Source organism: Chiloscyllium plagiosum, chromosome 1 (assembly GCF_004010195.1).
Source record: "Chiloscyllium plagiosum isolate BGI_BamShark_2017 chromosome 1, ASM401019v2, whole genome shotgun sequence".
Lineage (NCBI taxonomy): Eukaryota > Metazoa > Chordata > Chondrichthyes > Orectolobiformes > Hemiscylliidae > Chiloscyllium > Chiloscyllium plagiosum.
Window position 1 is genome coordinate 16,669,076 of NC_057710.1, and position 15,724 is coordinate 16,684,799.

Below are 15,724 nucleotides of genomic sequence, written 5' to 3' on the forward strand. Positions count from 1 at the left end.
AGTGTCATCAGCTGGTGCCAATTTGCTGCTTTTCCCCCATACCATTGTACATTATTTCAATCCAAATAATCATCCAATGTCTTCTAATTGAAGCTGCCTCCACTACATTTCCAAGCAGTACATTCCAGATGCCAACTACTCACTATGTGAAAAAGTTTTTCCTTACTTCAGCATTGCTTCTTTTAGCACATCACTTTAAACCTATGCCCTCTCGATCGTATCCCTTTTTCAGACCAGCTAACTGCAGTGGAAAATAGTTCTTTTGGTTCAGTACTTCTCAACCTTGTTATTACAGAGCATTTATAATTTCAAATGATGCTGTTATGAAACATGGAACTGTGAAAAATGGAAGAAAGAAGTCCTTTCATTGTGAAATGTTAGCACAGAATAAGGCAATTTTAACCACAGGAAGGCAAAATGTAAGATTAAAAGCACCCAAGTTCCTGCCTAGAATTAATACTCGGTCATGTGCTTAATAATACATCATTTAATACCTTTTTTAAAAAAGAATGCTGAGGCAATAGTCCAGTGGAAATAGAATCAAGAGCTGTGAGGATAAGTGTGGATAGTTAAAGTTACTTTTATGCATTGAGAGAACAGCCTAATTAAGAACCAGCTGAAACTGGAACCTTATTTCTGAGTGAGCCTTCATGTTGGGAACACATAAATTCCCGATACAACTTCAAACCAGGTTTGTGCATTGACTGGGGTAAGAAAGTGTCTAACTCTTCAATCTGTACCAATCTAATATATATTTATAGTTTGCTCAAAGGGAAAGAGACAGCTTTTAAATTCTGTGGTTGCAAGCCTTGAGGCCGGCTCATTTTCAAGAGCTGCATTGAGAAAGCAGCCTCATTAAGAACTGGCTGAAACTGGAACCTGTTGTTATTGAGTGAGGTAGGCTCTTCATGTGGAACAAGTATAAGTACTTAACTCCAAGAAATGGAGCGCCTAAGTTCAATAGAGTGCAGAAGTTTAGAGATCTTTCTGATGCAGAGGTATTATCCCTACCTCTGTGCCAAGAGGTCTGGTTAAAGTCCCAACTGCTTCCAAGGTGTGCAATAATATCTTTATTATTCCAGGTTAGAGTCCAACAGGTTTATTTTAAATCACAAGCTTTCAGGGCACTGCTCCTTCGTCACCTGACTATAACCTGCTGTCATGTGACTTCTGACATTGTCCACCCTAGTCCAAAACTAGCATCTCCACATCTTTATTATTACAACAGGTTGATTACAAAATACCCAGAGTCAAGGGATGACTCAAGAAAGTTAAGGCATCTCAAGGAGTCCATTGGTTAGAGGGTTTGGTTGATTTTTGCTTTCTCAACAAAGCAGCTGGTTGTTTTCAAAGAGAAAATAAGGTCTTCAGTTTGTGTTTGGATCTCCAGTTTGACTTTAATGTCAATATTGACTGGAAAATTCAAATTGGCAAAGATAGTCATGAGGAAGGATTCATCGTGTGTCTGGGGGACAGTTCCCTGAAATAGGATGCTGTGGATCCAACCGCAGGTTATTTGGATCTAGCAATCATGTAATTAGGCAGGTTTAATAAATGATCTCAGAATACAAGATCCTTTAGGGAGCAGTGACCATAACATGGTAGAATTCAGCATATAAGTTTTGAGAATAGGAAACTAAGGATGGACACAATTGCGCTAAACTTACAAAAATAATATCAAAGTTTAGTGATAAATTAGGATTCTGTAAGACTTACAAACAAACAAAAATGAACAAAAAATAATAAGGGAAACAATAAACTAAGGGAAAGCCAGCAAGTTACATAGAAACTGAATAAGACTAGCGAGACTATATATTCAATAATCTCACTTTTTCTGAGTATCTATTTGCTTAGTTTCATCAGAACCATCCATTTCTACAAATTAATTGGAGGCTGCATACATAGAGGAATTACTCAGGAGGCAGTTTAATTTCTTGGGAAAATCCTTCAGATTGTGTTGTGATGGGGATTCTGCAGGAGCATCAATCCCACCTCCAATTATTACTGGGATAATGATTGTCAGGTTGTTGGAAAATTCAGGTGAATATGTTTTGGGGTAATTAATAACATAGAGTGACAGGGCAGAAGATAAAGGTGATAAGCAAGAAAATGCTGTCATGTGATTGCGCAAAGGTGAGTGAGGAGATAACAGGGTGAGGTGTTTAGGACAGAAAAACGTGGCTGAAACTGATTCCCCAGATTTCAGCTTTCAGAATTTAACCTCTTGAACTTACAAAGTGCACTTAGGCCCTTCCTTTGACTTATCAGCCTCCAGTCATTAGAAAACATAAGTGGCAAAGGGGGTGAGGATTAATAGCAAGGTGTTTTTAATTACACTAAGAGAAAAATAAAATACAGCTGAAATTTGAAGAGAAAAACCTAATTTAAACATCCTTCACAACATGAAGTAGTGCAAAAGTAACACAATGTGAAAGCTGGAATTCTGAATAATGTAATCTGTCAATGCTATGAATGTATCCATAGCATACCGACTGCAATGGCTGTGCACCATCTCCTCAGGAACAATTAGGAATGAGGATCAGATGTTGGCCTTGACCATGATGTGAACAAATTAAAAACCTGAGCCTGAATGATAGTTAAGTCACATTAAACTGCAAGCTGAAATATAGGCGTATAAAGGAACATTAACAAATATTATCTGTCAGAGAAGAGCAGCCAGTAACCAAGGTAAATGTTGGGTTGCTATGAAACAGAATTGTCTGGTACAGGCAGAACATGCGTGAATTTTGAAGTAACTGTGAACAAGGGCTATGTGCAAACCTGAAAAATTCCGTAATTTTAGTATGTGAGAATACAAGGACTAATATAAGACAGTGCCTGAATAAACAAGGGTAATGGCAAGCCAATTGGAAAAATATGGCAAAATCAGAAAAATGAGATTTTTGGCAGTCAGAAAAAGGAGTCCAAGTTTTGAATAGTGAAATGACAATCTTGCTAGTTTGTGGTGAATGGGTATTTGCATGCCATTATTATCTAATCTTGCCTCATTAATATTTCCTTTCACCCATGCACAGATTCAAACTAGACAGAGACAATTTCTAACATGAATGTCAGTGCACGTATCTGGTGGCTCCAGTTCACCACTTGCTCCTCCAACTCTCCATCTTGGGGAGCCACAACATTGCAGGGTACACTCCAAGGGCTGAGATTGCATACAATCCCCATCCAAATGTTGGCATCGGACATGCACCATTCGGGCACATATCTAATTCACTTACAATACAGTTCTCCACTTTGGAATAGATGGGCTGCTTTTATTGTACTGTGTTTAGGGACAAGCACCTCATGGATTGGACCATGGTGCATCTCAGGAAATCTCACTTGCTCGTTACTTACCTTGCATCTACTTGAATGCTCACAGCATCTCTGCCTTCCTTCATTTGTGCTTTACCGCCTCAGTCAGTACTTAAAGGTAAGAAGAAAGTAAGGACTGCAGATGCTGGAGATCAGAGTCAAGAGTGTGGCGCTGCAAAAGCACAGCAGGTCAGGAGGCATCAGGAATGAAGGGCTCTTGCTCGAAATGTCGATTTTCTTGCTCCTCAGATGCTGCCTGGCCTGCTGTGCTTTTCTAACGACACACGCTCAAGTACTTAAAGATTGACAGTTCTGTCTTACTCTACTCCTTAGTGTGCGCAAAAAGCATGTCATGGTTATCAGCAGTGATCAATCAAGAGGGTAAGCGGTTTTCTGTTCCCTGTTCCAATAGGAATCCAGCACAACAGGATAACAGTATGTCGAGGGCTGTATCCAATCTCAGTCCAGAGGCTTAGACGTGGTCAAATGACTGTGTGGGGTTGTCAAGATCAGGGGTCCAAATCATTCTCTCTCTCTAATAGACAGAGATGCCTAAAATCCCCTATAGATAAGGCTAACCACCCAGTGCCTACGCAAGAGAGGAGTCTATTTTGTCAGGATTCTAATTTTTCCAACTCCCCTTCATATCTGAAATCTTTCATCCTTCAAAATCTCCCTGTAAACCTCTGAACCGTCTTGAAAGCCCTCTTACAAGTTATGGCACTACTCATGTGACCATTAGCATGGTGGCCAAACAATGGTGAAGATTCAGAGTGACGAAATCTCAGAGCCCTGAAAGATGATCCTGAGCATTAAGAAAGGGCAAGAGGGAAAAATTGCAGGAATAATAACATAGACCATCCATAAAATATTCAATGTTGCAGAGAAATTCAAGCAGATGTTATTCTTGGAATGTTAGCGAAATAATAATGGCAGTTCAATGAGTTTGACATCCATCATAGGTAAAGTTGTGGAAATCCTTCTTAAAACTAACATTATACATCCGAATATAATTAAAATGATAAAAGTGACTCCATAAAAATGGGTTCACGGCATGTACTTTTTCCATGTAGACTTCAGCAGCTGAAGAATTAGGGACAGTACCACCATTTTAGGGAGACTTAGGATCAGAAATAAATATCAGAAACTCAACCATCAGAAACTCAACCAGGGATTAATTTAAACCCATTGATGTTTTCTAGATTTAGCTCTGAGGATATTGTTGGCAGTATCCAACATATCATGTGGAATTTTGAAGTGTTGCAATCAATAAATTCAGTTATGAAATGAACATACTTTATTCAGCATGGTCACAAATCAAACAGACCTTTAAAAGTGGAGCTAATGTACTTGTGATCCTGTCTTATGTTTTTTGGAAATTCATGCCGAGAGCATTTTGCAACTAATTGAACCATCCCTGAAGAGTCTCAGATATGTCAGCTGGTTTCGAGCATTCTACTGCACTAATAGAATGTGAAGTGTTCGGAAATTGGTTTGTGCTAAGAGCAGTTTTGCCAGCACAAATCATCTCTGTATTGCAATCGGAGTGATTCTGAGGTGTGAACACAATGATGCGCTGAGTTCAGTGCACTTACAATGCTGACAAACTCACCTTACTAACTGTGAGGCCAGCCACCTGCATTTGCTTGGGTTTTCTCTGCACTTATCTAGCCATGCAAAAGGGGTCCTACTGGCCACTGACCCTTCCTCATGGTGCAGTAATTCCTGCACACCCCCGCACTTGGCAAACCAAGCAGCTGCCATGTAGGAATGGCATTCTGTCCACAAGATCATAGAAAATGGGAACGGGAGTAGGCTGTTCGATCCATCGAGCCTATTCCGCCATTCAGTATGATCATGGCTACTCCAAAATTCCTAATGTTTAAGTTACTGCAACAAAGATGCACATAGGTAGAGCTGAACTGAGGGTATGGTAGAGGTTTTGAGACAGAGGCTCAAAGAGTGTCAAGAGTTTTGGGTGATGCATGAGTTGCTGGCAGGAGAAGGGAAAGGATTGGGGCAGGCACCACCTGCTGAGAGAGGAGTGGGGTTAACAAACACTTCAGATCACTGACCTTAAGTTCGTTTGAAGCCCGATGTCTTCTCTCTGAGGCACCGTCAGGTCTCCAGGTTTGAACATGAAGGTGATGATGGGCCCAAACTGAGCATCAATAAGCATCCAAAACTTCCAACATGACAGGGGAGCTGGGGTACCTTTCAGGATATCCTCCAGACAGTTGTGCCAACCTCTGAACCTGACTGTCCATCAGGTAGTGAAGGCACCTGATTTGGCTCCAATTAACTATTGGAAAAGAAGTTGGATTGACTGGCATAGAATAGGCAGTAAGGATCACAGGACTGAATGATTTTGCTTTGGTGTCATAGCCAGTGAAAGAACCTCAACAAATGTATAAGAACACAGAAACTGGTGCCAATGTCCCCATCTGTTAATCTTCCCATTAGAACCCCATTAGGGCGACACGGTGACTTAGTGGTTAGCACTGCTGCCTCACAACATTAGGGACTCGGATTCGACTCCAGCCTCGGGTGATGTGTGAAGTTTGCACATTCTCCGTGTGTCTGCACAGGTTTCCTCCAGGCGCTCCGGTTTCCTCCCGCAATCCAAAGGTGTGCAGGTTAGGTGAATTGGCTGTGTTCAGGAATGTGTAGGTTAGTTGCATTAGTCAGGGTCAAGAGTGTGGTGCTGGAAAAGCACAGCAAGTCAGGCAGCATCCAATGAGCAGGAAAATCGACGTTTCGGGCATAAGCCCTTCATTGGGAATTCCTGATGAAGGGCTTATGCCCGAAATGTCGATTCTCCTGCTCCTCGGATGCTGCCTGACCTGCTGTGCTTTTCCAGCACCACACTCTTGACTCTGATCTCCAGCATTTGCAGTCCTCACTTTCTCTTGCATTAGTCAGGGGTAAATATGGGGTAGGGGGAATGGTTGGGTTACTCTTCAGAGCATCGATGTGGTCTTGTTGGGCCGAAGGACCTGTTTCCACCCAGTAGGAATTCTATGGTTCTATCAGTTTCCATCATTTATCTCAGAATCGAGTGCAAATCTAATCAGCTAAGCAGAACATGTAAGAAAGGTCTTACACTGCAGTGCTAGTGCCCGTATCTCTGAGCTAGGAGTTCTAGGTTCAAGTCCTCCTGCCCATGAGGTGTGTCATAACCTGTCCGAACAAGGACCAAACTTATTAGTGGCAGGAATAGAACAATTGCACATGCAATCCTGTGATAATTCTGTAATTTATGGAATCAGTTTGAATTTCTCAGTGGAATTGAATTAATCAGAGAAGCAGGCCAGTCTGCCCAACTGGTCTAAAGCAGCATTCATATACTATACAAGCGTCCTCACGCTCTGCCTAAATGTATCAAAATCCCCTTCTCGTCCTTTGCACATTTGCTTATCTTAATTCCCTTTAAATGGACCTTTAAATGCTTAAATGACTCCCTATATCTGAAAATTCCACATTTCAAACATTGCTGATTAAAGAAATATCTTCCAAATTCCTTATTCCATTTATTAGTGACTCTTCCATTTATTGCCCTTAGTTTTGGATTTTGATACAAACACTTCGACTGCATCTACTTTATTCAATCCCATCAGGAAAAAAGAGCCATTTTCAGACTTTGACTATTTTAAATGTAGTTCAGTCAGGAATAATCAAAATGAAAAATGGAGGCAGTGTTCTTTTAGATACTTGTACTCAAGCTCCACATTGTATCACTGTCAAACCTACGTGTCCCTCCTTTTCCAGTATTATTTATGAAGTAACTGGAGTGTGGATGTTTGGTAGACAGTTCTGCAAAGTCTGGATCTCCTTCGATGTCATGTTCTGCACGGCGTCCATCGTCACTCTGTGTTTCATCAGCTTGGACCGGTACTGCTCAGTCGTCACTCCTTACCACTACCCGAGGAGGATGTCCCGCAAAAGGTCAGTGAAACTCTTTCACTCCCTGCTCAGGCTTTCAGTGAGAAAATTATCGGTGCATTTGGTATTTTTGATCATTCAAATCCTTTCTCTGTAATAATAGTAATCATCATGTTTCATAAGTGCTGTCGGTGCCTTCCAATTACTTGTAGAATATCATGGTTTTGATGTGTATTGTCAAATATGAAACAGGGGTGGAGTGAGATGGTCCTCGCTCCCAGGGTTGTAGAAAGAGAGTCGAAATCACTGAAAGCATTGAGATCTGGCAGATTTTAGATCCTTAAGGTCCAGAAATTGCTTCTGAGACTTCTGCCTCCCCATCTCTGCTCATTTAGAATGTAATTCTTTGGCTACACTTGTGGTCAGAGGCCCTGCTATCCCTTTGTATGGTCTGGTGGCAAATTCGATTTGATAACCCTCCTGTGAATCACTTGGGGTTGTTTTACAATTTCAAAGATGCTAATTTATCACAACTCTTTGATGTTGATGTTGCCGTCAACAGGCTCAGCATCCTTGTGCAGGGAAGCCCAGGATAAATCCTAAATCGCTTCGTCCCTTTCTGATCATGTCCCTTACAAAATCTATGCTTTTGGCCTCATCCCTGAACCGACAAGCATAGCTGTTAGGGTGAAGGGTAATCAGGAGGGGAACAACAGATTTTGTCAAAAAGACAGTAGAATCTTAGCCGCGAGTTATGTGTGTAACTTCTCAACAGCCAATTCTCCTCAATTACTGAAGTTCATCCACTGATCCCTTTGCCAAGTGTCATGCTGCACAGAGAGCAGGCTCTGGCCTCAGGAGGCAAATATGGCTGCAATGTGTCACTGTGTCTCAGTTCATGTGACAACAACAAGTCAAAATCAAATCAAAATCAAAAGACATAGGAACCGGAGTAGGCCATCCAGGCCATTGAGTCTGCTGTACTGTTCAATGAGATCACGATCCTCAACTTCACTTTCCTGCCTTTCCCCTATAACCTTTGATTCCCTTATTGACTAAAACTCTGTCTTTCTCAGCTCTGAATGTATTTCATGGCCCACACATACCAGCCCTCTGTGGTAAAGAATTCCATAGATTCAGTACTTCCTGAGAAAAGAAATTGCTCTTTATCTTTGATTATATGTGCGACCTTTATTCCGCTATTATATCCTCTTGTCTTGGACTGTCTCACAAGAGGGAACAACCTTTCTGTCTCTATCCTGTTAAGTCTCCTAAGAATCTTCTACCTTTAAATAAGATCTCTTATTTGTCTACACTCCACAGAGGATAGGCCGAAACCGCTCAATCTATCTTCGTAAAACAAACCATACATCTCTGGAATCAATTTTGTGAACCTACCCTGAACAATACAGCTCCAATACAACTACATCCCTCCTTATGAGGAATTTAAGTAAAGCTGTTATCTAAATGTCAGTAGTTGTTGTTGTGATGCCCAAAAATTCGACCTGGTTTTTTAAATTCATGGGTACAAACACAGACAGCCATCTTACTAATTTAATACAGGCCAGATTTAAATGCTGGGGTGTGTAAATTTTAAAAATAAGTAAAGAACTGGAGCTTTTCCTTAGACAGAAGGGGAGTTATGAAAGCATTTATGAGGGAGGGGCATAGGAAGGCCATTCAGCCCAATCAGTCTGTTCTGCCATTCAATGAGATCATAGCTAATCTGATCATCCTCAAATCCACTTGTCTGCATTTTCCTTACAACCCTGGACTTGAATCTGAGGGATTCAGAAGATATGGTGGCTCAGTGGTTAGCACTGCAGCCTCACAGCACCAGGGTCCCAGGTTCGATTTCAGCCTTGGGTGACTGTGTGGAGTTTGCACATTCTCCCCGTGTTTGTGTGGGTTTCCTCCGGGTGCTCCGGTTTCCTCCCACGGTCCAAAGATGAATTGGCCATTCTAAATTGCCCATAGTCTTAGGTGCATTAGTCAGAGGGAAATGGGTCTGGGTGGGTTACTCTTCGGAGGATCAGTGTGGACTTGTTGGGCCAAAGGGCCTGTTTCCACACTTTAGGAAATCTAATAATTAGATGCCTCTGAATGAGGATTAGATTGAGGGATGTGAGCAGCTGGGGGCAGGATTGAAAAAAACTGAATTTTCTGAAACCTTCCCACACTATCAACAGATCTTTCTGCTTAAATGTTGATTTATTAGAAAAGGACAACTCTGCAATCCTCTTCAGGTCAAACAGTGGGTAACTAGAGAAAAGAGCATTCTCCCAATCCTGCCCATGCCCTTCTACCATTTCTCCCACTTCCCAATGCTCAAACTTTCCCAAGTGCCTCAGTGATGTCCAGCTGCCTTGTCAAGTTTAATAGCATTTTCCTGCTGCTAAGAGAAACGTTTTATCATTTTTGCAGATGCATCATAATGGCAGTGACAATTTGGGTCTACTCATCACTAATATCGTTTCTACCCGTGATGCAAGGATGGAACGAGATACCAGGCGTCAATTTTGATGCCGGGACAGAATGCGTCTTTGTGACCAACTGGGCGTTCGCTATCGTGGCATCTGCCTTGGCATTCTACATCCCCTTCCTAATCATGTGCAGCATGTACTTCTTCATCTACCGGGCATCCCGCCTGAAATCCAGCCGGATTATGGCACAGACTCTGGACCTCCACTACCACCCCAATAGCAAGCGGCCAAATAACCTACAGCTGGAAAACAAAGCCACACGGACAATGAGCATCATCATTTCGGTTTTTGTCATGTGCTGGCTCCCTTACTTTGTCTTTAATGTCTGGCTAGCAGTCCATGGTGCCGAGTCGACCAGCGATGTTATCACCCATGTCTTTAAAGTCATAACATGGTTGGGCTACTGCAATTCCACCATCAACCCCATGCTTTACGCCTTCCTCAACCGTGACTTCCAGCGGGCACTAAAGAAGCTGCTCATCTGCCGGCGCTGGAGGACACAGGTGGACATTGGTGAGGACATGGTATCCATTGTAACCTTCTCTAAGACAGCCCAGGATGCTGAGTATAATACTAAGGTGACCAACATTCCCAATGGAAACAAAAGCAAATCCAAGCAATAGTTGAGGTCAGGTGGAGAAGGCTCCTGTGATGTGTAAACACTGACCTGAACCAGTTAGACCAAATTTTTTGTTTCTGCACTATACATAACATGGCCTGTCATTTGCCATTAGCTTCGAAGAACTTTGTCCATAGGATCTCTGTGGCCGTCGGTTTCACCTTTTGCTATCATCCTGCCTTCAGCTCAAGAGGATCTCCAGCATTCAGCAGCAGCGATGGCTTCAAGGAGACCAAGCAGCCAATCGCATTGAAGAATTCTCATAGACAGCAAAACAGGAAATAAAAACCACAAAAAATTTTTCATTTTTAATAATTTTATAGATGGCAAAATAGAGATTGGGCTCAACACAATGGATTAAAGTAGAAGCTGAAAAATCATAAATTTCAACACCAAAACAATCTTTAAAAATTAATTTTGTTTAATTTCTTTTCATATTGAAAATAATTGAGATTCCACACATCTGAAAGTGGTACTATTAGTGACAGAGAGGTTATTCAGAAATAATTCTGAATAAAATAAGCTATTGGAAATCCAGTTACTCTTCATTTAAAGCAGATGTATCAGTTCCAAGAGCTTTTACATTGGGACTAATAGCGTAAAAGTGGAAGATTACCTTAAATCCAGTGCTCAGAACATTTACATTTGCAGGGAATCTAACAGCTGACCCAGCACAGGAACTGGGTCCAAGAGCAACTTTTCAGCTTCCGTCTCCAACTGCAAATATATGAACTCCAAAAGCTGTACCATCAGTCCGACTACACCATATCCTGTTTTCCACTATTTGATTGATATTACTGTGACCATTTTACTCCTTGGCATTTCTCCCTTGTTCCTTGTAAGTTCCAAATGTCTACACTATCTACTTCCTTTCTCATTGTGTTATAATGCAATTATTTGGTGTGCTTCTTGCTCCACATTATTCTCCTAGATCCTCAGAAGTGTGGGTTCTCTGCTTCCTAAGCCTTTCCATCTTTCTGCAGGCTATTATTCCTGAAACCCCAAATTGCTGTCACTATTTCCTGATTTCATTCGTATTCTCTGCTGCTTTGTTGAGTCTTGTGATGTCCAACACCATGAACCTAGGCTCCTCCAATAAAGATATCTTAGTGGGATGTGGGCGTGGAGGGTAGAAAAACATTCTGAATATATTTACATACAGTCCGTTGTAAAATCAAATTTTATGACTTCTGGATATTACATGTGATGGTGTGTTAAATGTTAGACACTCTCTTATTAGAATAGTGATGCCATGGACTAAAGTACAATTCACATAAGACTCTAAGCAGCTTGGCAACATGATGTGAAAATAATATTGTGTTAGCTCCTCGTGCTGTTATGCATTACTGTCTGACAAGAGTTATCTGACAATGGGAGTCAAATAACCAGAGGGAGATTGTATAAAAGAAGATAGACTGGGAAGTCCCATGTCCCTCTGCCCACTTCCACTTTGCTCTATCTCTCACATTCTGCAATTCTTTCCACGGGCAACTGTCCATCCAATTCTCTGTTGAATCTGCTGATGTTATCTGCCTAACGTGTTCCCAGGTAGTTTTGTCTGCTTGATCACCATTCTTCTCAGTAAACCTAGAAAGTTTGTTCATCTTCCCTCATCAGAGTGGTGCTTGCTGTAGGGTTTAATTTTCAGGTTGACATAAGAATGCCATAGCGTGCTGTCTTATTGTGGTAACAGGTAAGTTCAGTGTAGAAGTAAGCCATATAGAACAGATAGAAAAGGATCATGTTGAATCACTAGCCAGTGATGATCTTGTCTGATTGCAAACAAATACAGCTAGTGGGTTGGAAATCTTTACCCAATGACAAGACAAACCATAGCAGTAGATTGTGTCATCTGCCTTCAAGATGTTGATGTGTACAAAGGTTTCATTTATCTACACTGAATACATCAAAATGTGACTTTTAATAGAGATTTTCCCTTCTATATTCACCTAGATTAGCGTAACAGGCTCAGTTTATATAAACTTTAGCTGGGACAGTCTTGGTATAAAGACAATCACATTTATGGTCGGTCTACCTCCCCATGAGAGACCTGTAGCAGCACAACAGAAGAGTCCTGAGAGTCTAAACTTCATTCAACACCTGTCCCTCTCTATTACTGCAGTCTGAGGGATAGATGCAGATATCAGACCCATTTCTTCCAAGCACTTTTTCTTCATTCCCTCCCCACCCAGGGCTAGGCAGATGACAAGGTATCCTTTGTGCCAGTAATCCTTTATCTTCCTTTATTTAAATGGCTAGAGCATCGCTAATGCCTCAAGTAGACAGCTTTTGTTGTTTCGAATCTGTTTTCTTGGTCACTGTACGTGTTCCCTGTTGAGACCTCTGCACCATGCAGCTCCCTCCCTCATGTTTATGAAAGTAGCAGTGAAATTCTTGTTTTGTTGCAGTGTAAAAGTGATGTTTCTGGTTTAACTGTATGTTAATCTGTCAGATTAAATAAATATATTTTGCACAAATAATAATAATTACATTACCTTTTATGATCACTCCATTGGAGGTTCATTTCTGTCAGTTTGTATCTGTTATTCATTTAGGTTACTCATGCTTTAAGGTCAAGGGTTAATCTCATGATGATTAATTTCCAATGAACCAGTGTAGTATTGTGTCCTAGTCATTCCATCAGATAGCCAGTTAAATGTACATCTGGTGGAGTACATGTGACTGACACCCAATCTGGTTCAGAACTATGTGAGGAATAAAAGGACGACGAGGTTAGGAATAGAGCCAGTCAAAGACTTAAGTGGGAAGCTGTGTGTGGACCCTGTGGAGATCGGAGAGGTGCTAAACAAATATTTCTCATCTGTTTTTGCTCAGGAAAAGAGAATATTTTAGAGGCGAAGAATGAGAAATGGGATATTAGACTAGAAAGGATGGAGGTTAGTAAGGAAGAGGTGTCATAAATTCTAGAAGGAGTGAAAGTAGACAAATCCCCTGGGCTGGATGGGATTTAGCCAAGGATTCTCCGGGAAGCTAGGGAGGAGGTGTTGGAGCCTTTAGCCTCGATCTTTGAGTCGTCATTGTCTACAGATTTTGTACCAGAGGACTGGAGGATTGCAAATGTTGTGCCCTTGTTCAAGAAGGGCAGTAGAGATGACTCAGGTAATTATAGACCAGTAAGCCTTACGATTAATGTAGGAAAAGGTTTGGAAAGAATTATAAGAGGTAGGATTTATAATCATCTAGCAAGTAACAATTTGATTTCAGATAGTCAACATGGTTTCGTCACCAGCATCTGCAGTCATTGTTTTTACCTCCATGGTTTCGTCAAGGGCTGGTCATGTCTCACAAACCTCATTGAGTTTTTTGAGAAGGTGACCAAGCATGTGGATGAGGGTAGGGCAGTTGACGTGGTGTACATGGACTTCAGTAAAGCCTTTAATAAGGTTCCACATGGTAGGCTGTTGTAGAAAATGCAGAGGCATGGGATTGAGGGTGATTTAGCAGTTTGGATTAGAAACTGGCTTTCTGTAAGAAGGCAGCAAGTGTTGATTAATGGAAAATATTCAGCCTGGAGTCTGGTTACTAGTGGTGTGCCACAAGGGTATGTTTTGGGACCACTGCTGTTTGTCATTTTTATAAATGACTTAGACACAGGCATTGGTGAGTGGATTAGTAAATTTGCAGATGACACTAAGGTCGGTGGAGTAGTGGACAGTGTGGAAGAATGTTGCAGGTTGCACGGGGACTTGGATAAACTGCAGAATTGGACTGAGAGGTAGCAAATGGAGTTCAACGCAGATAAATGTGAGGTGATTCATTTTGGAAAGAATAAAAGGGAGACAGAATACTGGGTCAATGGAAAGATTCTTGGTAGTGTGGATGTGCAGAGGAATCTTGGAGTCCATGTACACAGATCCCTGAAAGTTGCCACCCAGGTTGATAGTGCTGTTAAGAAGGCATACAGTTTTATTGGTAGAGGAATTGTGTTCCGGAGCTATAATGTCATGCTACAACTATACAAAATGCTAGTGTGGCCGCACTTGGAATATTGTGTACAGTTTTGATCGCCCCAAAGGGCCTGTTCTGCGCTATATTGTTCTATAGAGGTATATAAGATCATGAGAGGCATGGATAGAGTGAATGCACTCAATCTGTTTCTCAGGGTTGGGGAATCGAGGACAAGAGGGCATCAGTTTATGGTTTGAGGGGAAAGAATAAAAGGGAACCTGAGGGGCAACAATTTTACATAGCGGGTGGTACATCTATGGAATGAGATGCCAACGAAAGTGATTAGATTGGATTAGGTTCCCGACAGCATAGAAACAGGCCCTTCGGCCCAACAAGTTCACACCAACCCTCCAAAGAGTAACCACCCAGACCCATTCCCCTAAATTTACCCCTAACTAATGCACCTAACACTGGGGCAATTTAGAACATAGAACATAGAACATAGAACAATACAGCGCAGAGGGTTTTCCCTAATCCTACCGACTAAGGACCTTTCATGTCCCCTCCTTGCTGCTCTTAACTCTCTCTTCAGGTCCTTCCTGGCTACCAATTTAGCATGGCCAATTCACCTGACCTGCACATCTTCGGATTGTGGCTGGAAACCAGAGCACCCGGAGCAAATCCACGGAGACACGGAGAGAATGTGCAAACTCCACATAGATAATTGCCTGAGGCGGGAATCGAATCAGGGTCCCTAGTGCTGTGAGGCAGCAGTGCTAACTACTGAGCCACCATGCCACTCTCAAAGTGGTTGAGGTGGGTACATTAACAACATTTAAAAGGCATTTGGACAAATACATGGATAGGAAAGGTTTAGAAGGATATGGGCCAAGTGCAGGGAAATGGTGTTAGAGTGGATGGACATTTTGGTCGGCATAGACCAGTTTGGGCCAAAGGGCATGTCTCTATGCTGTAGGTGTCTATGACTCTATGAGTCTGTTCTGCCACTCAGTGAGATTGAGACCAAACTCTGACATAACTTCATATACCCATCCTTCCCTATATCCCTTAACACTTATGGTTAATAAAAATCTATCAATCTTAGATTTAAAATGAACAATTGATTGAGTGGTTATTGCCAATTTTGGAAATGAGTTCCAAACTTGTATCAACCTTTGAAGGAAGAAAAATTTCCTAATGTCATTTCTGAAATGAGATTCTAATTGTTATATTATGCTCCCTAGAGCTCAATAGAAAAAACATTTTCTATCTGCTCCCCCTAATATCTTTATAACTTTAACAAAATTATCCAATTTACATTTGAGAATTCAAACTGAGATTATGCAGTCTCTCCTTGTATTTTAGTCATTGGAGTCCATGGGCAGAATGTTCTTCGGGCATCTTCAAGTCTTGGATTCAGTTGATAGGCCAGTGAAGCACCCACTCACTGCCTCTTCCAGCCTTAGTGAACAGAACGACATGCCACGGTGAGACTATTTGTGGGCCTTCCCCTGGA

The 15,724-nt window shown here is 41.6% G+C and overlaps 1 protein-coding gene across 3 annotated transcripts in view; it reads left to right on the plus strand.

Moving 5' to 3' along the window:
- The window catches only part of LOC122555249 (octopamine receptor-like), a 34,568-nt gene extending 21,323 nt beyond the window's left edge, over positions 1 to 13,245 (plus strand). For 2 of the 3 annotated variants that reach the window (XM_043701045.1, XM_043701053.1), the window contains exons 3-4: positions 7,084 to 7,260; positions 9,622 to 13,245. In XM_043701045.1, the coding sequence (XP_043556980.1) occupies positions 7,084 to 7,260; positions 9,622 to 10,303 (859 nt within the window). In that variant the 3' untranslated portion in view covers positions 10,304 to 13,245. Of the gene's footprint in view, positions 1 to 517; positions 692 to 7,083; positions 7,261 to 9,621 lie in introns of those variants that run through there. The other variant, XM_043701062.1, reaches the window with a different exon arrangement.
- The last annotated feature ends 2,479 nt before the right edge of the window (positions 13,246 to 15,724 follow it).